Source organism: Poeciliopsis prolifica, unplaced genomic scaffold (genome assembly GCF_027474105.1).
Source record: "Poeciliopsis prolifica strain line A6 unplaced genomic scaffold, Auburn_PproV2 SCAFFOLD001, whole genome shotgun sequence".
Classification (NCBI taxonomy): domain Eukaryota; kingdom Metazoa; phylum Chordata; class Actinopteri; order Cyprinodontiformes; family Poeciliidae; genus Poeciliopsis; species Poeciliopsis prolifica.
In genome coordinates, this window is record NW_026562376.1 from 9,153,271 (window position 1) to 9,178,589 (window position 25,319).

At 37.6% G+C, this 25,319-nt stretch overlaps 2 protein-coding genes across 2 annotated transcripts in view; one reads left to right on the forward strand and one right to left on the reverse strand.

Moving 5' to 3' along the window:
- Positions 1–496: 496 nt before the first annotated feature.
- On the reverse strand, positions 497–6,782 carry si:dkeyp-59c12.1 (Ras-related and estrogen-regulated growth inhibitor-like protein). Its single transcript, XM_055035914.1, has 5 exons — positions 6,737–6,782; positions 2,212–2,370; positions 2,078–2,131; positions 1,921–1,997; positions 497–1,534 (listed from the first exon to the last, which is right to left on the reverse strand). The coding sequence occupies exons 2-5, from the start codon at positions 2,258–2,260 to the stop codon at positions 1,109–1,111; spliced, it is 606 nt and encodes a 201-aa protein (XP_054891889.1). The 5' UTR covers positions 2,261–2,370; positions 6,737–6,782; the 3' UTR covers positions 497–1,108.
- Positions 6,783–15,849: 9,067 nt separating this feature from the next.
- The window catches only part of slco3a1a (solute carrier organic anion transporter family member 3A1a), a 35,962-nt gene continuing 26,492 nt past the window's right edge, over positions 15,850–25,319 (forward strand). Inside the window, exons 1-2 of the mRNA XM_055053388.1 lie at positions 15,850–16,457; positions 22,528–22,978. Coding sequence (XP_054909363.1) covers positions 16,296–16,457; positions 22,528–22,978 — 613 coding nt within the window. The 5' untranslated portion in view covers positions 15,850–16,295. The remainder of the gene's footprint in view (positions 16,458–22,527; positions 22,979–25,319) is intronic.

A 25,319-nucleotide genomic window follows, 5' to 3' on the forward strand; every position in this document is an offset into this window, starting at 1 on the left:
TGTGGGCTATTTGTATCCAGTAACAAGGTCCTGGTACTACTCTGCCAGTTATATGACTGTGCTACCTGAATTATGACCAAGTTCAAATAATTTAACTGTTAATTTGAAGTTCATGAATTTAGGTTCCCCACGCCATCCAAAATCATACTTTAGGTAAATTTTATCCTATTGAATGCTTTTTGGGCTTATATAATAAATAATGAGTGTACTTTGAAAAGTCACACATATATGTTCATATATATGTGGATTTGGAACGTTTCATGTTGTCTCACACAAGTTAATTTGAAGGGACGGCGAATTTACACTGTTATACAGGCTTTACAGTGACAACTTAAAATTGCATAAAAGTGTCATGTCTTCAGTGTTGTCCCATTAACGAATATAATTACATATTTACCAAATGTGATTGCTGTAATCATTTTTGCTAGATGTTAGATTCTTTAAATTTGTTATCAGCAAGAAAAGTAGTGTAGAAATTCAACATGGAAGACAAATGAAATGTAGGTTTATTCTTTATTTCCAGCTGTAAACAAAAAGGAACATTCAAGGAAGTGGAAAAAACATTAAAAATAAAAATACACTCCATTAATTTAGACAAACATTTTTTCTCGAAGCTGTGCTCCTCCCTCTACGCAACAAATTTGACCAAACTGAATTTCACAGCTTTGAAATTTATGTTAAAGGCTGTGTTTTGTTAGTACAATAGACAAAAAGTGAATGCATGGAGTTATGCAGCTTTTAGTTTAAAACGACAGTATGCTTGAAATGGTTCTTTTAAGACCTTTTCTTTGGCATAAGCGTCAACCATACTGGAAGAATTTGAATACATTGTTATGTTTACATGAAGACATCTTAGTCCATTGTGCACTTTTTATACAACAGATTAAATAGATTAAATATCCTGCACAAAACAGTTTTTTTACAGTCCAGAAAGAAGAAAGCCATTTTCTTGTTGAGGTCCAGGAAACATCTGCAACATGTGTGTTTCAGCTCATATTTTCTGAAGCTTGATGGCTTTTCCGAATTCAGAGTTATTTCGTACTATTATTTTTTCCATCTGGTAAAATGCACACAATTTCCAGCCTCTTCTTCTCCCTTCATTTTTCTCTCAAAGTGAATCTGTCCTTCTTCTGGCAAACACAGCAGACATGCTTTTAACTATGCCCTTAAACCTCAGAGGTCTCTTTGTGGTGAGCTTGGCATTCTTCATCCTGTCCACGAGGCCGTTAAAAACCGAGACAACGCTGTGGTAATTCTCTGCAGCAGAGACTTCATAGAAGAGGCAGTCCATGCTGAGGGCCAGCATCCGGCCATCCTCACTCAACACTGTCCGTCTGTGGTGCAGGTCCTTTTTGTTGCCCACTATCACTATGGGGACCTTATCCCTGCTAAAGCAGTCCCTGGTGGATTTGATCTTCTGAACCAGCCTGCTGATGGCGTTGAAGCTGGCTCTGTCACAGATGCTGTAGACCAGGACGAAGCCATCTGCCCACTGGATCTTCTTATGGACATGTGAGGTTTCCACAGACAAATCCTGCAAGATAAGACATTTGATAAAATTGTTGCATAATTTCAGGGGTTTTTTTCCCCACCTCGTTTTTGCTTAAGATCGGAGGTCTTGCATGAACACCACTATCCCCATATTGGCCAATTGCAATTTTCCCATTCATCTTGTGCTATTAATGCACATTTTAAACAAGAGTTCAAAATGGTATTTTTGGCTTGTCGCACTATTAAGAAAAATATTCACAAGTCTGTCTAAAACATGTTTTCTTCCATGTAGAATAGCCACTAAATGTGGCCGCCCCTCAGGGTGTGATACCCTGGACAGTGAACCACGTCACCCATCTTCTACTGCATATAAAAAATCAATAAGGCAGTGTCTTACAAGATTTATGAGGATTTAGATAGCACATATACCTGAGAGTAAGGTGAGTCCCAGATATTCAACGTGACCTCTCTGCCATCTACTATAAAACTCTGACTGTAGATGGATTCTGAAAAATGAAAAGAAATTTGTGTCAGAGTTAATTCATTAAAAAGGCATCAAGGTTAAGGAAGCATAATGGAAACTTACCAATGTCTCCATATTCGCCTATAAATCTCCGAGTCAACAGGCGCACAGTCATTGCTGAGGAAGAAAAGAACCATCTTAATATACAAAAGCAATTCCAGAAGAGTTAGTTTTTCGTGGAAGAAAACGTGTTTTACCTGATTTCCCGACATTTTCTGTCCCCATTACAACAATATTGGCTTCCATTGTGGGTGTGAAACTTGTCAGATGTCCATGTGTGGATGAGGACCAGGTCTGCTGCTCTGTCCCCGCAGCCTTCTGAAGGCAGCTCTTATAAGAGGGACAGGTGGGCGGGGCTGGCAGGCGGACAAAACAACAACAGTCAGACCTCTGTTATAATTTAATGATTTCTATGTCACGTGGTAAAGAGACAGCGTGAGGGGGGAATCAAATCAAATCAAGACTCAGTGTGTGGTGCTAATGCTCCTACTGTACTGAGAAGATGCAGCCCTAATAAACCCTTATTATAGATGTCTCTCTAAAGGGCAAATATAAAAAGTGAGATCTAATTTGAACAGTCACCCTTTGTCCCCAAAAAAGTACATTAGTTACCCAGTGAATGAATTCAGAATCCAGACTGAGGCTGAAGTTCTTGTTTGAGTTGCTCGTGAAAAAAAAAAAAATCACAAAATCTGGTGATCAATCAAATCAAAACGACTGTGCGTTTTTGAATTCTCTGATTAATCTGACTGGTCATCAATGCTATTGAACACAATTTTCTGTTGAAATCTAACACTGTATTATTTGCTGATTGGCTTTCAGAACTAATTAGCAGAATTATGTGCTTCATTTTATTAACCCAAGGTTTCGAGGATACGAAAGTGTGTGGAACATCTAGATTCAGTTATCTAGAGAATTGACTCGACCTTTGGCAATAAAGTGTTGTGAAACCTGAATAGAAGAAATGACAAAAGAGAGTTGATAGAAAATGTTGTACTCAAATTGTCGTATTTTTTTTTTAGTATAAATAGTGCATTTTGTTGTAGTTTGTGGAATTCATTATTTTATTCACCGTTTTTATAAAATTCTTAGTAGATTTCCATGCTCTGAGGGCACAATACTGTTCTACTCAGAGTTACCACAAGGGGGAGGTGTAGTTTTATAAATCCTCTGCCATAAAGACTTTTTCAGTTTTTGTTTATTTTTCTTTGATAAGCTAAACCTACTGACTTGGGACATTGATTGGCTGAACAAAAAAAAAGACGCTCATATTATTGGCTGGGTCAGTTTGTAATTAGCCCCCCTACAAATCAAACTACATTATCTTTACATCTTTACTTTTTTATAACGACCTGAGTAGCAAGGTCAGGTCGTTCGGATTACTTATCTAGATCATTCTCCTTAGATATGAATATGACACAGGCAACTGTTTCTTGTAGTCACTCATCATAATGGGAAAGATGTGAAAACATGTCACTGCACATGAAATAATAGGAAAACTTTTCTCTTTTAGGTGTACAATTGTAAAAGTCATCTAAAGAAAATAAAAACGAAAAGTACTATTTTGGGTCATTGCAAAAAATCTCAGTTTTTCCATGAAGCAGGGAAAAGCATTGCTGGGAAATTGCTTGGTACAGTCATTATGTATTATAACATCAACAAGGTTTTTTTTTTCCATCCAAAGCTGTTTAACAGGAAGCTGGTTCGCCACTGTGTGCTTAGGCAAATAAATCTTCTTACAGACTTAACTTATACACTCACTTTATCCTCATGATAATTTGCCTTTCCTCTATTTCCGGAGCAGTGATAAGAAAAGAAACGGAAAATTATCCTCCCAGTGAATGCCACCAGATGCCGTTCCTTATTTAAATTAACCCTTGATTTGCAATTCTGCTTGAAATGTGAGGCTTAAAAAAGAAAGGGATAAAACTGAACTGAGGTGGCGCTTCATTCATTCGAGATGTGCAAAAGTGCTCATCATAAAAATACAGTTTAACAAAAGCGCAACTCATGTGGGATGGAAGCTGCTGCAGAAAATCTCAGTCAGACCTAAACTTCCCATGAACTGGAGGGATTTATTATTGTTGTGCCACATATTAACTAAAAGAGATCAAATTATTATTATTTTTTATTATTTTATTATAGTTCAATTTGCTCCTCAATCAGTGAGCGGAACAGATGTTAGTTTGCATTTAAAACTCATACATTTTTAAAAATCTGGTGGCTTGGGGTCACAGAGCAGTCCTATAAGCACTGAAGTTACAATAAAAACACGCTTATGAAATCAAAAAGCACCTGTTTCATGGGAGGATTAAAAAATGTCATCATATCATTTAAATATATTCTACTACTGCTTGACAAAATATATAAAAATATGTGAAGTAAAGTACATATTGTGCCACTGGAATAACTACAAGAAAGCCTCATAATCCATGACACAGGAAAAGCCAAATAAATTGTGCTGAGTCCTGAAAATGTCTTTAAAATAGCAAATAAACCAATTTCATGAATAGTGTCTTACATTTTGTGATGTACAAACCATAAACTTCAGTGTAATTTTTCAAGATTGCTTGTGATAGATCAACACAGAGCAGTAAATAATTGTAAAGTTGAGAAAAAATACGGTCTTCATAGTAAAAATGTGAAAACTGTGGAACATCTGTGTTTTCAATATAAATTAAAACTTTACAAGAATTTCCAATGCAATTACAGTAAGTCTTGCAGGAAATGTCCCAACCAGCTTTTTACACATAATTAATATTTTTGGCTAACTTTTCCTCACCAAAAAGCCGATTGGATTGGATGCATAGTGTCACATGTCCTGCCATAGATTTAATTTAGGACCACATTTTATCAAAGCCAATCCCTTATGGTTGTGTTGTCAGGATCTCTGGTCTGCTAAAAGATGAATCTTTACCTCAGTCTCACGTTTTGCAGTGAGACTGAGGTAGAGTAGATTTTACAGTAGATTTTATCCCAGGATTGTCAAGTATTGAGCCTCATTATCTCCCTATCGACTCTTTCAGTTTTCCTGTCGAATAAATGCATATCCACAGTAGGGCGATTTGAACTACATTTTTTGGGACAGCGGACTAAAATAATAATCTAATCTAATCAGAACATATTTTAACAAACATTCTTAAAGCAGGTGCATGTTTAATCTACAGAACACGTGGCAAACTGCAAATGGGAAGTCTTACGACTTCCTTTTGACAATGATGTGTCTTTGTGTTCTCTAGATTTTACACCAAAATGGGTTAACTGAGGTGACATTATTTATATCTTCTAACTGTAATGCAAAACTGCAATTTAGCACTGTCGAATGGCAAAAACAGTCTTTTCAGTCTGTAACAAAAGTGTGTTTTCCTCAAAATGCTTTTGCCAGTTGCTGCCAGTTGATAAAACTGAAGGCATCCGTCATTAGCAGCCACTTACACACTGATGCTCTCATTAGACAGCTGTGACTGAAGACCACAGAAGAGGCAAGAGTGTGCCATTAGTGTGTCATTTCCTAGAGAGGAAGGAAACTTTCAGACCCCTGCTGTCAGAATCACAGGATGAGAGTGAAAAGACCAGAATACCTTCAATTCACAGACTGAAACAATTCCTCCTCTGTCCCTCCGGAGTTGGCAAGGAAAGAACACAAAGTGGGCTCAGCAGAGAAAGTAAGAAAACACAGAGAGGCTACTAAACAGTCATTTACATCTTCTTATGCTAAAATCTGATTTTGCCACTTATTAAAAGCAAGCTCATGTTTGAGTGTTTGCTGTAAAGCTTTTTTTTAGTTTTCAGTATCTAAAAGCTGACTTACTGAGCCCTTCTCTGGCTAGCTCATCCAGATTCCTGTCAGAAAACATAAAATTTTGTCAATCCACTGCACCTCAAAGTGCGGTCTACAGTTGAGAATGTGCTTGCAAGAAAAAGTGGCTCCTAAATATTTCATAGTATAAATAACCGTAAGTAGCTTGTAATGGACTTTGAAAGCTTGTCAGAGTTTTACGTAACACCTCCTCCAACTCCTCCATCTCCTGCTCGTGTCAGAAAATGTGCTCAAATGTGACTGCTGTAAACAAAGTCTTCTTCATATCTCTGCTTTTGAAATATTTTTTGAAAGTAACTGCCCTCATTTCAACCTCTTGAAAAATATTTAATTACATGTGTTATGATATTTGACCTAAAATGCACTCAACATCTTAGATTTTTATTCAAGCTAAAATTCATGTGAGAATTTTTATTTATTTATATAACCTCATAATAACGCTCTTTTTGTATTAATATGCGACAAAATGATATTTGAAAAAAAAAAAAAAAAAACAACTCGCACACATTAACGCTACAGAGACCAATTAACTGCACACATGCACAGGGAGAACATGCAAACTCCACGAATGGAACCCGAGCCCAGGTCCTCCTTGTGTTCTTAGCATTTCCAAAGAAATTATGTTTTGAGTTAATCCTATGTGTCGAATGTGTTAAAACACATTTGAATACCTGGCTAAAAACAGAGATGCAAATGAGTATGTGTCGGGGAAAGCATTCCATTAAAAGCCAGACTTAATAAATATTCAGGAATGTATTTTACTTTTAAATAAATCACAGCACAGCCTTTAGCCCTGAAGCTTATACAATAGTTCATAGACAGTAGATGTATTAGTTGAAATATGATTGTGTCTAATGTCACCAAAACAAAATCTTCCACCAAAATAAAGAAAAGACACTTACAGACAACCCTCTATGGATTTGCAAACATCTTATTCAGCGAGTCGTTCAGCTCAGTGGCAGCGGAGAAATATGTTCCAATCTGAGCTCAAGGAGAGAATAAACAACCTCTGCTTCTACATTTATATCCTCTCACAACTTTAAATCCTGCTGCACACCACACACAGCAAAAATACAGCAAAAACTCTTTAACTCATTGTTTGGCAGCCTGGTATAATCCAGCCTCTTGACCTCCTCTAAAGAGATTTCTTTTTTCTTTTTGAGGAGACTTGCACAAAAAAACAAAAAAACAGGCTTTTAGTTTCATTTACTGATAACTGTAGTTTTTCTTTAACTCATGTGCCTTTCAAAAGTACTTACAAATATACTATTGTCATGGTGAAACTTTCTGGTAGTAACATCACAGTTTGAGGTTTTTATTGTTTCAGCATGGGGAGCTGATTGGAGTATGGATGGGTGTAAAAACATGTCCTATTGTGCAAACGTTTTTAGACTGGGACAGGGGTTTTACTGTCACCAGGATGCCAACGCTTAAGATCCAACGAGAGTTATGATGGAATGGGTATAGCACACTGATGTATTAGTTTGGCCCAGTCAAAGTCCAGGCCTAAATCAGTAACATCTCTTGAAAATTGCTATTTACCTAAGCTTTTCTAATCTGGAGCTGAGCTTGAGCAATTTTGTAAAGGAGAGTGTATAGAAACATATAATTTGCCATTTACTAAACCAAAACATATCAAATCAAGAATTTGGAAGATTTTGCCAATTTATGAAAACATAATGCTGCATTGCAAGAGTGGCTTCCAAGTGGCTTTTCTATAACTTTGTTGCTTTACAAATCAGCAGTTTTAGAAGAGACTCACAGGCGCAACACAAAAACAGTAGTATCTTTTTGCATAGTTATAAAAACAGGCAGCTTAATTTGAGCTCTTTTTAGGGAAATGTTTGGTGTTTTCCTTCTAATCCTTTTGTTGTGATCAAAGGGGAATGAAATGGCGCCCACAGATGGTTCACTCACAGGGCAATTCCTCCTTCATTTGCATGAATTTAACGTATGCAAATTAAAACGGAGGCTGGGGAGACAGTTCTAAAGTGAACATGCTTATATGTCTGAATTTTCAATCCTGGCACTGTGTTGTACTTTCAGATTTAAGGACAATTTTTGCATTAAAACAAAAAGAGCAATAAAAGATTACCATTTCTGTACAACAGATCATTTCCATGTTATGTGTTGTACACGGCAGATTTACAAAAGAAAAGTGAACAATCTCTGTGGTCGTATAAAATTAACTTAACTCTGAATTTTTTTCCAGTGAGATTCTTGGATGTGATGCCCAATTCAGTGTGAATTTTCAGCCCACCACATGCCAAATGCTGACAATCCAAATGTCATCAACGTAAATGCTTCCCTGTGTAAAACGAGTAATAAAATGTGCTGAGTGAAGAAAAAGAGGCCTATAATATTCTGCATTGCCTGGTGCTTCATACTCACAGGCCATGCATGTAATTTACAATCGTGAACTCTGTATCTCATGAGTGGCTGTCAAATCTCACTGCACAGATTTCTCCACCCATCTTAAATGAAGCTTTGCTTTTACCCTCAAGTCCTTATTTATGAGCGCATTTCTGTGTAAGTTGCCAGTTGAAGTCACACTGACAAAAGAAGGCTTTAATTACAGAAATTACTGCCTTGTCTGATGTACTCTTAAAAAAGGGACATGTTACAAAAGTTTTCCATCCAGAGATTTCTACCCTTAGCCCTCTGTACTTCAGCTCAGAAAATGGTGGTAAAATGTTACCAGATGTTTTTGAACTAAGGATTGTGAACCATATAATCCAACTGTTCTATTCCCTGAGCTCAATATCAGCAAATTACAAAATTTTGTGTGGAATGTTTTTTGTTTTTTTTTCTGTTTGGGTCCCCAGTGTGTAGATAGACAGGAAAATGAGTAGTTATTTTTTTTCAATTCCTACAGAAATGCAAAGGTAAGAAGCAAATATGCTCTCTGTGTTTCTACATCAGACATTAAGCGAAATATCCTTTTGAGTACCTTTCATTAAAAGTTTAGGATTCTCTGTCTGGAATTTGGGGATATTTTTAGGATAATTGTACGTTCTAGTACTTTATGTAATTTTGGATTTAAACGTTTTGGAAGAAGAAGGGAGAACACTTTAAGGGCACATTTCAGAGCAAAATACCTTTTGGTCTACTGCAGGATTTACCCAAGCCTCTCTCAAATGAGAATATATTTATGCATCTCTAACAGTGAGAGTTAATTAAGAAGAGATGAGAACATATTTCTTACATTAACTACATTACATCATAAGTAAATGATCAAAAACACATTCAGTTTAACAAAATGTTTAATGTTGTACACAGTTCAACTACACTTGTGTTTCTGAGGAATTAAAACACATTCTATTAATAATTTACATAAAGTGACAATTTAACAGTCTTCACATCATCTTGTGTGGTGATCTTCTTCAGAATAACCTTCCCTGATGAGTCTGGAGACAAAAAATGCTTTCATTGGATTAGTCTGGACTCACACAGTTCTGAAATCATATGTTTTTGTGGAATATTTTGGCCATACAAACTGTATAAGAACATCACAAGTATAGTTTTAATTACTGACTTTGTAGCAGCCTAGTTTGTGTGCAAATTGTCATCATAAACACAAAAAAGCAGCTGTGAGGAGAGGAACATGGACTACGTTTGTCAGGACGAAAGAAATCAAAAGGTTTTGGTGGGGGGGAAACACGTCCACAAGGTAAAACAATTCATCTGATAAGTTCTTTTGTTTAAGAACTTATCTGTTTGGCCTTGTTTTGTTTTGCTTACCCTGAAACAATAACTCTGTGCTTTTGGACTTTTTTTAGAAGACATATCAGAGACATTTGTTCTCTTTCACATGGAATGGGAATAAAAATATCAAAAGTAATGCAATGTTGCTTTGTGATGTTCCGGTTGGTGACATGAGATAACATACTCTTTTTGTTTCACTTTAATTTTTTTCAGTCAGTTCATTATGTGTACTGGTGGCATATGACCACAATAATAGAGATAGAAGTGGGAAAAAACTGAAGTTTTAAATGTCGCCTGGAAAGTTCCCCCAGGGTGCGTCTTTGGCCCTGGTATTGTTTCCGTCTCAAATGGCTTGTAACTTTAAACTTTTGGGGTGTATTTTTATGCTATTTTCAGTTATCTGACTGTAATTCATCTTTCCTTTATGTGAATGCAGCACAACTGGCTTTGCTAGTTTTCAGTAGTGTTTGTACTTTCCCGTGACAAAACTTTGGCTATTGTACAATAAGGTATTATGAGATGTGTTCTTGTGAGAACAATTTTTTTTTCACTGAAACAAACATGATTGCTTCAAATTTTTTGACTAAAGTAAGGGGAACAGAGTGCTATTTATGCCTGTCAAACACAGTTCCACAGGGAAACATGCACATTTGCTTTATTTACCCAAGAAGAAACTGGACCTCACTGCTTTAAATGTGCCACACTTGAAAGCCCCTCTCCAGCAGTACAGATAATGTTACTCTATTTTGAAAGAGCATGTTGCCCTCTCTATTGATGCTAGAGTAAAAATAGAGAGCAGCACAGCAGCATAAAATGGTTCAAAATGTAGAACAGACAGCAGAACTCTATATTTAGACAGAACACAATCACAAAAAAGTGCCTGGTGACATTTTCCCAACTCCAATGAGAAGGTTGTTTGACTCTTCTTTTAATACTGAATGTAGATGTCTTGATGATCTCCTGTAAAATTTCAGAAGAAAACAAGGTTTGAGATGCCTCCTCAAGAAAATTAACCATTGCATTAAACATGTATGAGCAGATCTTCTGAGTTTAAGTTTTTATTTTGCATATTATATAAATTTAGGGATATTAGGGACAACAGAGAACAGATGCAAATATCAAATGTCTTTTGACTATTATCTAGCTGCAGTGCATGCAGTTCATAAGAGCATTGTGTGTTTCTAAATGCATGAAGGGTTTCTGAAAAACATCTGACACTGCAGGAAAGAAATTATGGGAATTTTCCACAAAAAAAAAGAAAAAAATATGTGCTTTCGGTACAGTCAATGCCATCCTCTGCAGAGGCCGCTCCCCTCCAGGTGAAATTCCAGCTGCACTCAGCAGCAGCCGATTGGCTGAACATTACACTGCCTGGAGCCAAACTGACAGGACATTGGTTTGAAGGAGACAGCTCTGGGTTCAAGTTAAAAGAAGAGAGGAGGGGTTTTATGATGAGCAAAGAGTGGAATTTAAATAACAGTCCGAGTCCAGACCAAGAGTGCAAGAAAAGAGTTCACAAAGTGCAATTAAGAAAGACTAATAGTGTTTTTACCCCTCAGTTTGACAAACCACTTGCATTAATTAGTAAGTCTGTGCAAAAAAGCAAGAGTCGTGTAAAACAAAACAGGTCAACAAGACCCTGCACCCTGAGAGTCACAACCAAATCAGGAGTAGCAGAAATCGGGTTTTATGCACTATAAATCTAAAACAAACTTCCAGAAAGCTTCAAAATGCAGAATCACTGAGTTCTTTTAAATCAAGGGAAAAGAAACCTTGAAGCATCATACTAATCAAATGCATTTGATTAGTAGAGGAACACTGATTAATATATTCAATGGTGATTATTCTTTATTGGTGTGTAATGCTTGTTGCTTTTCTGAATGTTGGTTATTGTGTTTGTTTGTTTTTTAACACAATAACCCCCAGGATGAGACACTTTGTGAAATGTGCTTTACAAGTAAACTTGACTTTACTTGACTTGTTTAGTGCAAAGTCATAGGTCAACCTTTTTTCTTAGCCATGATATTGCACATTGGGAGCTAGGCCTCATGAGAGATATACCATAACAGCTGAAATGGATCCACACCCAAGAGGATGATCCGCAGGAACAGAGAAGAATAAAGAATTAACACTGGCATTAAGGCATGTACCTGTTTCATCAGGAAGAACTTCTTTATGATGAAAGGACAGCAACATCTTGATCCAGTGGTTTTAAGAATTGAGTCCAAATCCTTTATAGTAGCTCGTACCTACTGTAGGCACAAGCTGAAGTACAGTGGACTGCAAGTGAATATAAATCTTGCGTCTGTGGCTCTAAGAAAACCCATAACTATTTCTGGGTAGATTTTCTACCAATAATTTGGAGTCATGTTTCAAAGAAATATCTTTGAATAACTGAAGTCTTAAGTACTAAAGTGCACTTATAGTCCAGACAGTTATTCATTTTTAAATTAATTTGGCTTGACAATCATTTCTTCTCAATTGATTGTCTTTTCTCTTTAAGTCACTTGTGGTTTCTTGCAAATATGCATTAAAACAGAATGATAAAAACAGAATTACAAATTGAATTACATTTCTAATAAATGGGAAAACGAAAGCCAATGATACAATCTCCATTTTTGTTTCTCTACACTGCCTAAAGTTAAATCTGCTAGAATAATGGTTCATTGTCCAAAAAGAAAAAAAGAAAGAGGAAAGCTACAGTTCAGAGCTCCTTGGGGAAACCCAGCAGAATAACAGGTAGTGCTTGTAATTCTTTCTTCAAAAGTTTAAACAGGAAACGTCAAAGTTCAGTGTTGTTTGTACTCCCACTCATTCCTCAAACGCCTTAGATTTTCCCAGTGTCTCCCAGCAGATGGGTTGGTTGGCCCTCTGTTCATCCACCCTTTCCCAGATCCTATAAATAACAGCTGTTTCAGAGGGCAGAACAATGCTGCGCTGGGCTCGTCATTCATACATTCTTGGCATCGGCCCGAGCCATCTCCTCCCTCCACCTGACTCACATCCCTTCACGTTTGCTGTATGTAAGCACACACACGCCCAATCGTGTATTTTCACGTTCCAATCAGACTGGCGTTGTTAGACTTAATCTGAATCTCACAAAGTACACGTGACTAGTAAAAAACTGTTAAAACTCCAGTGTTTGACTTCTCTGATATTAAACATCCATACATTTGTAAGCATGGGTTGCAAGTGTGGTACAATGAAGTAACTATCCTGCCTTCACTTGTTTTTAAAGATATATCAAACATGACTTACAAGAAGTTTGACTTTGTAATTTGACACTTCAGCAGACGCATAGTTCCACCAGGTCTTTGTTAATTGCTGCTGTTGCCAGTCTGGTTGAGCTATGTGTGGGGAGGTGTGGTTAAGGGCTTAAAGACTGCAGCTCTGAGAAGGAGCTTTGTGGGAACAAATGTTTTGGCAGCCCTGAATGGCTGCCACTGTAGATTCAAAGATTTCTCAAATATGTATGAAACAATCAAAGCAACACTCCGGGTATCTTTCTGATGCATGGATAATACATATCCTTTAATGTTCCTAAATTAATCAGTAATCTCTAAAATTAAGATAAATTATTTCATAATTTAGTAACCAAGCTAAAATATACTATTTACAAATTTAACTGAGCTAAAAGAAAATAAAAAATACAGAAAGGAACCTAAATAAAATGCAGATGTGTATATTACTTTACAAATTATTAGCACAAAAGGGAAATAATTTATGATTCAGGAATGAACTTTTAACATATTAGAATTTCAGAGTCTCCTCAAAGTTTGAAGGACAACATAACAAACATAACTATTTTCTTGAGGAATGTGTATAGGCCTTAGGGAATGAGGTCTTATGGCCTAGAGTCTAATCTTTTGTTTTGTTCTGAGATGGTAAAAAGAAAGGGATGAAACAATTTGGATATATTAATTGGGTCTATCAGACAGGCAATCATTCCTCTAAGGTCCCATTCAAGAAATGACACATCAGTAAGTAATTATAATAGTAATCATGTATCATTTTTTCAGAGGTCAAAATTAACTGAATAAGAAGATTCATATCACCTTAACAAAAAAAATGCTTCTGTTGTTTTTTTCCACAGCTGAAATTTTAATATAATCAGGTATAATAATACAGAATGAGGTACATTCGTCGTACTCTTGATACTTTGAGATACCATCTGTGAGTTTATTTTGACAAAACCTTAAAGTGTGGCAACATTGAAGAGACCAGGAGAAAAGCAGATAACATAAGTGAAAGGTCATATCTGAGGAAAAATGTGCATGATATAGGCTTGAGTGACACAGTAAAATTTAATTATGTACAAACCTTTTGCTGTTGAGAAATGTTCTCTTTTAAAACTTGGTACCCATGTAGAGTATTTTAATCAATAATAATCCATCAATTCTTGGCTGACTGAAAGGTGGGTACAATAATTGAAAAGCCTCTGAATAACAATATCCGTACAGACTTTGCGCACAACCAAATGGCACACACAGGAGGTTTTTTCAGCTCGTTCACAGGATTTCGCATGTTATCTTGTGTTTTAAAACACACCACGACACGTTAGATTTCCCATAACACTGTGCAGCTGAGCTTTCAGTATTTACATACTTGTCGTGGTTTTTCACATCTCTGCTCAGCTGGAAGTGAAGACTTTGTCACAGTTCGCTTGAATAACACATCCAGTGTTAAAACTGTCACTCTGTCTGTCGATAGTTCTTTTCTCCTAGCAGGCAAAACAGAAGAGGCAGCAAATAATTCTGCTGCCAGGATTTTTTTTGTTGATGTTGGATTTTAGATGGTTTCAAGTGAGGAAGTGTTCACAGTTCATGATTACTTTACTTTGGACTCCTGCCAGACGAAAGGTCGGAGAGTGAGAGGGCTGAGATAAATAATGGTTGACTCTTAAATCTTTCTAGTCTTGTTTTCAGCTTTCATTTTTGTTCCAGCTCCTGTTGATTTTAGGAAGTGAGAGAAAGTCATCTTCCCATCTACAGCTTTGATTTAAAATGTGCAACCGAAGAAACTATTTAAAACATTCATTATTTCAGTCAAAAAAAAAGAAACACCTATTAACTAAAAATATTGGTATAATTGTGTAACTATTCAAACCAGTGTCACACCTCACATACTATTCATGTCATAAAAATTTTTTTTCATAAAATCTTTGCAGCCATAACACAACGTCTGTTTTTCATTCAGTCAGTTAGAGTCCATAATTGATGTGGTTGCATTACATCATAGCTATTGCAGTGTCTCATCCTGTGCCCACTCAAATGATGATCCAATAATAATCATAGAAACAGGATGAGCAAACAACAGAACTTCTGCTTCTCTACTGCAGAAAAACACAATGGCAACAACTGCTTTCTCCATAGCTACAACAGTGTTGAATGGTTTGGTGGATAAGAAACAGTGGCATAGTACTACTGACTCAATGCAACAATGTAGTTCATGTATAGTGTGGCTTTTTGGAAGTCTTTTTTGTATGTTTGTGCCACATACTGGCATTTCTTTCAGTGTCTTCAGTGGATAAGTATTTATTTGAATCATCTTTTTCAAAAACCTAAAGATGCAGACAAATAAAGGTTCAATTCCTGATCACAATTTAGTAAAAGGCTACAATTGTTAAAAACAAAGAGTGCAATGATTTACATAATTACAAAAATATTTAATTACTTTGATGAGCTTTCTAATCACTCAGCATTTATGCCACAAGTCAGCCTCAGACAGGCGTTTCTACTCTGAATTACTGAAGTAAACACTAGTATTTAAACATTGCTTAGAAATATGTTAATATGCATTAAAATAGAAAACTTGGCCACTGGTGGTTTTTCCTTCGGTGAACTTCTCTTGTCTCCATCAACTAATCGATCATGATCTCCAGCATTTCGTCTACATTTTTCATGATTTTCAAAATTTTTGATTGTGATTAAAATCCCTTCCAGTCCCTCAGAACACATAAAATAGTGTTCCACATTGGACACCAACTCCCTAAATTCTGCTAAAAGTAATAAAAATATTTCAATGAGCAATAAGGGTAACTGCCCATATTAAAAACTTCACAGCAGGACTGTCTGTGCACCAATGTGGCTCAATGGATGATCCACAACATTCACTCAATGCAGCCATCCACTGTTGCTATGCCTCATGTCAACACTAAAACACTTTCACAGCGGTCGAAAACCACACTGGGTGCCCTGCAGGATTTTTGGCCAGTTTAGTATTTTTCCGAAAAGAGCAGAGCTGAAGACGCTGCACAGCGCCCCTAGCGCAGAGTTGGTGCTACAGCCAGACCGAGGGAGGAGAGCAGAGACAGGAGGACGCAGACGCCCAGCAGACGCTCAGCAGCCACTGTGGCAGAATGTCCCTGTCAGTCCTTCGCTGCCGGAGTTAGGAGAACCTTCACCGGCCGCTACAACCCACAAAACTCTATGCGACGTGACGGAGGTTTTTATGCCGGCGGTTCACTCGCGCCTTCGGAAAGCTCACATGCGTCTGCGCGGTGTCGACGAGGCAGCAATGTTTAGCCGCGGAGCAGCGACAGAGACCCGCGGAGTTTGGATCTGCGCTCCCAAGCTTGTCGGATGAAAGCCTTACAATTTGTTAACTTAACGAGACGCGGCGCCAAGTAGAAACCCTCGGATGTAGAAGACGAAAACAAAACCCTGAAGCTGCCGGCCGGTGTCTTCCTCCGGTGAACATCCTCCACCACTTCCTCCTCCCCCGGGCGAGTGTTTCGGGGAGTCCGGGTTGGCGGGGATGCAGGTGAAGAAGCACCGGGATCCGGGGAGCAGCAGCGGCGGCGACATGCTGGAAGGCGACACTCACCGCAAAAACTCATCATGCTTCTCCAACATCAAGATTTTTCTGATTTCGGAGTGCGCTCTCATGTTGGCACAGGGCACAGTGGGAGCGTACCTGGTGAGTTCCGCACAACAGGGGCTTCATGCAGCCAGGAGTCTGTCTTGTTACTGTACAGTACAGTGAAAGGCTGCAGCTGCAGATTTTCTGCTCCACTCTGAGCTTTTCTGAAGGGCTGCAGTGACAGAAACCGTCTGCTGGACAGATGTTTGGCTTCTGGTTCTTGTCACGTGGGTATAGAAAAACTTTTAAAAAATCTTTTACGATACTGATATCAGACTAATTAGTTCAGAACAAAAACACCAATTGGTTAAGTTGACCAAAAATGTCATTCAAGGTCAAGACCCCGATCCTCATTTTTCCTTCTTTCTTCCAATCTTGCACACGTGCTCACTCTTTCATTTTCACATTTACTCACGCTGACTAAATGTATTTTCCTGTCTCTTTCTACATGATGCCAGTTGAATTCAAATGTCAAAAGAAAGAAACACACAAAGGCATGCGGAGAGTTCTTATTTCTTGGAATGGGTGGAAGAAAAACTCCCTAAAGGGCTCCAGAATATTTATCACAGCATCTCGGATGAGATTCGCAGCCTGAGGCAGCCGCTGTGAACGTTTAGGCTCAACATTAGCAGTGTTTATTCTCTGAGGAAAGGCAGCAATGTCTCTGCTCGCTCCCAATTAATACACCCAAACCCTAAATGCCTCAGCCATATTTGGACTGGAACATCTTATCTCCTCTGTAAGTGGACCTGTTGAGCATCTTGGAGCTTGAGGTGCCACATTGTGATAAGTCTGACGGCAAGAAAAAGAGTGAATCCTCCTTTGCTTCTCAGATAGAGCAGGACTGGCAGCCGTTTTTTTTTTTTTTTTTTTTTTTTTTTATGGCACATTAGATCTGGACACCTGTTCAAACAGTGAATGGACTGTACAACTATAGCAGACAGTGAGATTTGCAGTCACCTCATTGGATAAACACAAGGGCTTTTAATTTCCATGAAGTTTCCTTTCCATGTACAGGATGTTGGGTATCTGGCGAGATGTCAAGCTGAAAAGCTGGTGTTGACTTAAATGTTCAAGTATGGCATCTCTGATTGGATTATTGTGCTTACAGTAAGAGAGTTTGTTGGCACCAGAGAGGGAAAGTTAAACATTTCTGGCCCCTTGCCTTTCTGTGAGCTCTTTACTGTACAAGACAATCAGCAACGTCCTAAGGATCCCAATATAGTAGCTTCAGTGCAGCAGTGAAACAAAACAGACAAAAGCAAAGAGTTAGACTGCTGTTTTTGAGCTTTTTATATAAAAAAAATAATTGAAAGTAAGTTAGCAACCAACTCCTGAGACTTTAGATTGAAAGTTGTGAATCTTTTTGAGTTTGTGAACAAATTGTGTTGGCCAATACAAAAATAGCTCATATCACAAGCATCTGACACCATTAATACAGTTTCCTTCCTGATCACCTCTCCACCAAAGCATTTCATACTGCGCATGGTCATTTCATCTTCATCGCTTTCTCACTTTAATTGTTTTCTTGAAATATTGAAGTAAGAGTCATAATAGAGTACCAGCATCTCAATGTATCCTTTATTTTTTAATTATTTAATAATTCTAAAAACTAAACATTATATTTACCTTATTTCCATTTTGTTTTTGTTCTGTTACTTGTTTGGGCCAATTGACTTCTTAATCAATATGCCAATGTACATCCAGAATAAAAACTACCCCTTGTTAGTTTTGAGTTATTATGAAATTGATAACAATTTTATCATTAAAATAACCAATGTTTCTTACATTAGATTGAGTAAATGATAAAAAATTGCTTTAATTTGAATGTAGTGAGGTATGGTTGGTATTTAACGTCCAGTGGCTGACCCTTTCATACCTGAAGAAGTTGTGTACAAAACGACTGAAACTACAGGTCCGTAATGGTGACAGGGACAAATGACATTAAACCCATTGCAAACTTGTAGTTTAGATGCTCAGCCATGAAAATGACTGTCCTTTCATTGGTGAAAATTGTGCAATACAGTCTGTAAAAGCATAAAAAACCTCATGTTCACTGACTAACTTTTGAGTTTAGTAAAAAAAAAAAAAAAAAAACATAAATATTATTGGTTGGGGATTTTCAGATGGATTTATAATAACTACCTTTATCAAGAAATCAGCAGCACATTTAGTCTTTTTCAGTCAAAGTTTTGGACATATATTTGCTGAATTAATACAAAGATTCCACAGAAAAACATCATTGAGAAAATCTAATTAATATCAAGTCATTAAAAAAACTTGTGCTGTGCATCTCGGGGTAAGTCATTTTGATTTTATGCATTATCAATTTAAATTATTGCAACCGTGAGAAAAGCTCAATGTACATTAAAATGTTTGCAGAAATATGACAGCATCTTATCTTCAGTCAATTACAGGCATACATTTATATAATCTATTAAAGTACAACAAGAAACGGATCTAGATAATGGATATTAGCCACCACTAACAAATGAAGTGTTGAATAGAACATTAAAATTTATATAAATTGACTGGGGACATTGAGCAGCTCATCTGTACAGTTTAATAAGAGCATCACAGTACATTCAACATTTCACATAGATTTAACACAAGACCAGATGTGAGTTTAACATCCGTGAAAATCCAGTTTGCATTTTTCTAAAACTAAACTGAAACAGAAACAACGCCGCGCTTCTAAAACAGAACTTTTGCTTCAATGAGAAATATTGTCTTCTTTTTTAACAACATGAAGATGTTGTAACACTCATAGTGTTTATGCCTAACTTTGACTAAATAAAATTCCTGATCTCAGTTCATTTAGCTAAATGAACTGAAAAAATTTCATTTAGCTAAATGAACTGAAATTTAGCTAAATTCCATTTAGCTAAATGAACTGAGATCAGTACTATGCGGTGCTAAATTCTCTCTATGACTCGTGAGCGTGCTATGTGTTTGGGCGTAGATGCACCTCTGTGACGACAGTCAAATGTGACACTTAAGAGCTCAAGTTGGAAAGCCAAACTAACACCTGGACCTCAACTGTTATGTCCGCAGTGACGTGTCACACCGAGGCAGCCCTCTACCCACTGAGCGCTGAAAGGGGATGTGGAAGCCATTCACTGCCTAACAAAACTCTGTTTATCATTTCTAGCTATCCATTATTCTGCCATTGTCAGCTTATTTGTTATGTTAGTTTGTGTTTGGTATGTTGGATAATCACGTTGATTGGTTCTTTAGGGAGTAAATATTAATGAGGACATAAATAAAAAAAATACACCACTCCTCGATAATCTATTACTGCGACTAGCCTCTGGCCTTCTTTTTTTTTTAATTGGCTCAGTTGTTAACAAAGTATTTGACAACAGGCAATAATAACAAAGCTGTAAATGTAAAAAAAAAAAAAAACCTAAATGGACAACTGGTTGCACTTATGAGTTCAGTCAGAATTATTTATATATGTAAACAACACTATTTGTGTTTTATGTTTTAGAGCGTATTCAAATGATTATTTTTTTAATCCAAGTGTGCTGCTAATGAATATTATTTATGCTTCATGCTCATAACTAATTTTTAACCTGATTGTTCTCTGCCGTTGGAGTAATGTAAACCAAAAGTCAGTAAGTTCCACCTCATAAAACAGAGAGGAAGTTATTCTAAATAGTCCCAGTTCCAGTTAAACACATCTGCTCAACCATTGCAAATAGCATCACTTTAGCATCTCTGCCTTAGAGCTAAAACATAATGTCATTCAGGGGACGTCAGCTGCAGAAGGCCTTGATTTTTTTATGTATTTGAAACCCCTTCCAGTTAATTCTGAAATACATCTCTAAAGGGGAAAGTGTCTGCTTTGTGTTACAAAGTTTACTTGTTGCTGTGCAGCCGATTAAACATTTCCACTGTAATCTGGGCAAAACATGGCTGGGACCACTGACGGAATGGTTTCCATTTGCTTACTTTTTCCTGTATATTTCATGGTGGTTTTACTCCTCCTGGAAAGCTGCCTGTTGAGGTCAGAGCTGAAGAGATGAATATGCTGAACCTATCGTACTCAGAACGGGGTTTTCCTGCATAGCTAGACTCACATTTACTCAGATCTTCCATTGTAACAACGACTAATTGGATTTTATTTTTCTTTCCAAATGTGGGATGAGACATGACGGGAGGAGCCAGTCCTGCCTGTTCTGTTTTCTTTAATTTATGACAAATAGCCACCGAAGGGGCCAAAGTTTTCCATTCCCTAAATTCAGCGGAAGACTCTGGGTGGTTGCAACAATCATTCTCCCTTTGCTTTGAACTTCAGGGAGGGACATGCTGCACTTAGACTGAGAGCAGCTGCAACACTGACCTGTCTGCATCACTTGTGACACCTGCATATCAAAGAAGAAAGTGCATCTTAAACTCCTATCAGAGAAAAAAAAACAAGCTGATCTTCTCTGCCTGCAGTAGTGGGGAAGCTGTCATGCTTTTGCAGTTTTAACTCTTTGCTTTATTTACCTAAGACCCTCAGCCTGTATTATTATGTAACAAGACAAGCAGCCTCCACATTCCAAAGGACTTACTTAAAACTTTTACTGTTATATTTAGATACTGTCTGTTGTCTATATAAGTAGCTAAAATGCTCAGCTGAAGACAGAACTACTAATGTAAGAGTTTATTTCACAATGTTCTTCAGAGAAGAATTTGGCATTTAACATGTGAAACAGAATCCTTGTTTTTTTTAGATGTAGTGTTTGACTTAGTGATCTGTTTCCAATAAGGCTTGATATGAAGCATAATAAGATACTGAATTTTAAGCCAACTATATAAGGATGTCAAGTGGTGGAGCGGTCGAAGAGTTACTCCTTGTACTCTATGCGGCAGTCCTTTGTTTGATTCCTGACTTTGAGATCTTTGCTGCATTTCTTTTACTCCACCCATTTCCTGTCTGGTAACTGTCAATAAAGGCCACAAGTGCCAAAAATCATTTTTTTAATTAGTCTCTGTTACATCTCCTGCTGCTGAAGTCGCACTCTTCTACTTCCAGTGTTGATTGCAGTTTTAGTTGTACCAGAAATCTGTTACTCAAATAAACATGTTGTGGGTCGACATAAATAATCTGTCCTGTTATCTTTGGAACAAACACTAAGCAGGACTAGACTAAGGGGACAGTTGATTTTGTCCCCCATACGCTGAAAAAAACCCAAAAGCTACTGTCCTCCTAAATTGAGGTCGTTTATCTATGTCATCCAATATATTTGTTTACAATCCTTTCATTCAGTGTAACAATACAAACAGTGAAGGCTAATAATTCTCAGCCTAGTTACATTTGTAAAGAAAAAAAAGCAGATTTTTGAGGTGTATCTTAAAATGAACTCTGCCATGACGAGCTCCATGCTGTTTATTATATTAGCAAGGATGAAAAAAAAATATCTTAAAATATGAATGAAGTCTCTCAACATTAGGATGCCATATAAAAAGAATTTCTCAGTTAAACATCTGTGCAGTACTCTTTTTGTCTCACATTATATCTTAAAAATGACTCTGAATGTCGGCTGCTCAGTCAGCTGCTCGGTTAGCTCACTGCCTGCTTTCTGGCTTTCTGATTTGTAGTGTAGTATGTGTAGGCACTGGTCATTTTGTCATCAGAGTGAAGCAATAAAAGAAAAACTTGATTGAAAAATACTGAAAAATTTGTCATGCACAGATTTCTGTTATCATAACAAAATATTGTATGTTCTGATATAGGTGAAGAGAAGTGAGATTTAAATGCTGACTTAGAGCTCTCCTTTGAGTTTACAGAAATGCCAGAGTTAAAAAGTTCAATCAAATGTAAGCATAAGAGCTGTAATCAAAGCCAGGATTAGCTTCTTGCTGCTTTGGTAAATGTTAAAGAAGGAAATGTGGAGTTTCCTTAGATTTTCAACATTTAAAAACATGCTGGGATGGCTTTACTGACACCATTGCTAACAACCAGTCTGCTGCTTTTTTTGTTCCTGATAAATTTCTGCTTGGGTTTTAAACTGTGGTGTGGATGGTAGCTGGTGAAAGACAGAATCTGGTGGTGAAAGTAAATAAGTAGAACAGAGGTCCAATCTCTGTTAGAATAAATTTGATTCCCTGGCCTCAGATTTGTCGTTTTGTCTTTCAGGTGAGTGTGCTGACAACCCTGGAACGACGCTTCAACCTGCAAAGCGCCGACGTTGGAGTGATAGCCAGCAGCTTCGAAATCGGCAATTTGGCACTGATTCTGTTCGTAAGCTATTTTGGGGCAAAAGCACACCGGCCCCGTCTGATTGGCTGCGGGGGCATAGTAATGGCCTTGGGAGCTCTCCTCTCAGCTCTTCCTGAATTCTTGACAAAGCAGTATGAGATAGAAAAAATTCACAGAACCAACTTGGGTCGGGATGTTTGTTCCAATACTAGCTCTGGTGAGTCTCAAGATGAGATTCTCTGCGCCAACAAGGCCAACACCAACATGATGTACCTACTGCTCATCGGGGCCCAGGTCCTGCTGGGGATTGGGGCCACTCCGGTGCAGCCCCTTGGAGTTTCCTACATTGATGATCATGTGAAGAAGAAAGATTCTTCACTCTATATAGGTGAGAAACTGTTTCATCCTATGAAAAAACCACAGAGATGCAAAGTCTTTTTGCCATTTCAGAATATATAATCTGATTCAGGTAAACTAACATGCAGAAAAACAGCACCATTATCACTGTAAGTGACTTTTACCAATGTCAATTTTCAAGGTAGAAGTTAAAACTAGCGATCCGGAATTTCTCAAACACATCCAATGTGACTGTGTTTGGTCACCACTATTAGACGCAATTTTTACAGTTTCAGTCAAGCAGGGACACCTGCATGCTCTTCCTTTGTGGCAAATCTGGGCCTGTTGATGTGTATGCCAGGTGAGCATTTCTCTGAGCTTTTAATCTCCATTACAGCCGTTTATGAGGCGAGGAGGCAAAAGAGGGGAGGCCTACTTTGTCCGATCCTCTCTTAAAGGGAAAATGCTGCCAATGTCAATTTTCAAGGTGTTTTTCAAAGTGCTTCCTTTGCAACATTCAGATTACAAAATGCTGGGTTTTTTAAATACTTTTTCAAGGCACTCTGACTACTTTGCCCAGTGCACAAGGGATAGAACCACAAACTCCAAACTGTCTTACTGGGATACTTCTGAAACTTAAGGGTTTAGATATGAATTATTGTTTTTATACAGTATATGTATATATAAATCTGTCAGTATCCGGATATATCTAGATCCTTTAACTCTTGATAAAATCCAGTACAACCCCTTATAAACCATCCCATAAGTTTTCCTTATCAGATTCTTTATGTGTGCAAATGTAGATATTCTGGGAAGGTCTCGTAAGGTTTCTGTAGGCAGCACAGCGTTATAAAGATCAAGGAACACAAGTCCAGAAAAGATTTGAAACATTGCAATCAGCACTGGTCATGATATCATTCCAACCTAACAAAACTGCAAACCTACCAAGACATGACCATGAGCCTGTGCTGATAGACATAGAAGTGACAGAGGAGCTCATGGTAACTGGAGGCATTAAAGAAATCCACAATGACTGTTTCCCTGCATATATACTCAGAGCTACAGTGGAATGGTTTAGGTTAAAGTATGTTTAAAGTCCAGACTTTAATCTAATTAAAGAAAATGGATATTTGAAAACTGCTGTTCAAAGATTAGATCCAATCAATTAAGGATAAAGTTGTTATATTTACTTTTCTTTCACTCCACAAATATTAACTACTTTTGTGTTGTTCTTTCACATCAGACCCTTTGAAATACATCAAAGTTTGTATTTTTGCAAGGCACTGTATTACATCCATCATAATTCCTGTAAATGTTTTTTGTTAAACCACACAACCCTAGAATGTTGATGTTCTGATAGTGCCAATAATTTACTGCTCAGACTGACACATCCACCTGTGATGGAGTAGGTGTGTGTGAACAGTGCGGGATGTTTGCTATCGGTGTCGAGCAGAGACAATGAGCGCTCACACACGCCCTTCCTGATCCCTTCTACAGCTGCCTTTTGTCACCCAGATGCAGATGTCACCTGTAAACAATGGCAGATCTGTACTCTGTTTTCTAAAGCCAAGAGCAGATTAACCTAATTGCCCATCTTTGTGTTATTTTTTTGTACCAAATATGAGGTGTTTTTTCTCGAGCAACGAATCCACATTTGAAACCACATCGATCCTTCAAAAAGCACAGCACTTTTTTGTATCGTGGTTTTGTGGCTTAACAGTTTTACGTTTGGATGTGGGCTGCAGGTGATTAAAGTTTGGCAGGCATAAGTGGGGAGAGATTTGGGTCTGGCTCCTCTGATAAGCTGCAGGGAGAGTTGGAGGGGAAAACAACAAGCAGTGAACTGTGAGGAACAATGTGGTATTGAGTCTTGCTCAGCTGATCGTCCTAATCCTTCTGCTGCAGGCCTGTCATGTGCCCCCGACTGCATGAATGGTGCAGATTGTCTGAACGTCTGAGAGATTGTCTTTCATATACAATTGATGTGTTCTGATTGTTGAACTTTTGTCATGGCTAAATATTTACATATTTCTTGCAAATTTTTCTTTGGGCTTGGCTTTATTTTCCATGTGAAACACAGCCAGGCAGTAAAGAGTCATCCCAACTTTCAACCTATAAGAGTTTGTGTTGGAAATGTGGTCAGAAAATGCCAAGAGGTATATGGTCTGGAAATACCGACAAACAGGAATTATAGAAATTAACACCTTTCAAGCCGAACACTTCACCCTAAACCCACATCTGTTTCAAAAGAGTACACAGCATGACTAATTTCCTCCGTTATCATTGAAAGTTTGCCTTAACATGCTTTGGCCCATGTAGACTTCTCCACTTCAGGTGCAATCCAAAAACATTTTGCTTTTCTTTAAACTGCATATCATCTCACATTCAGTGGT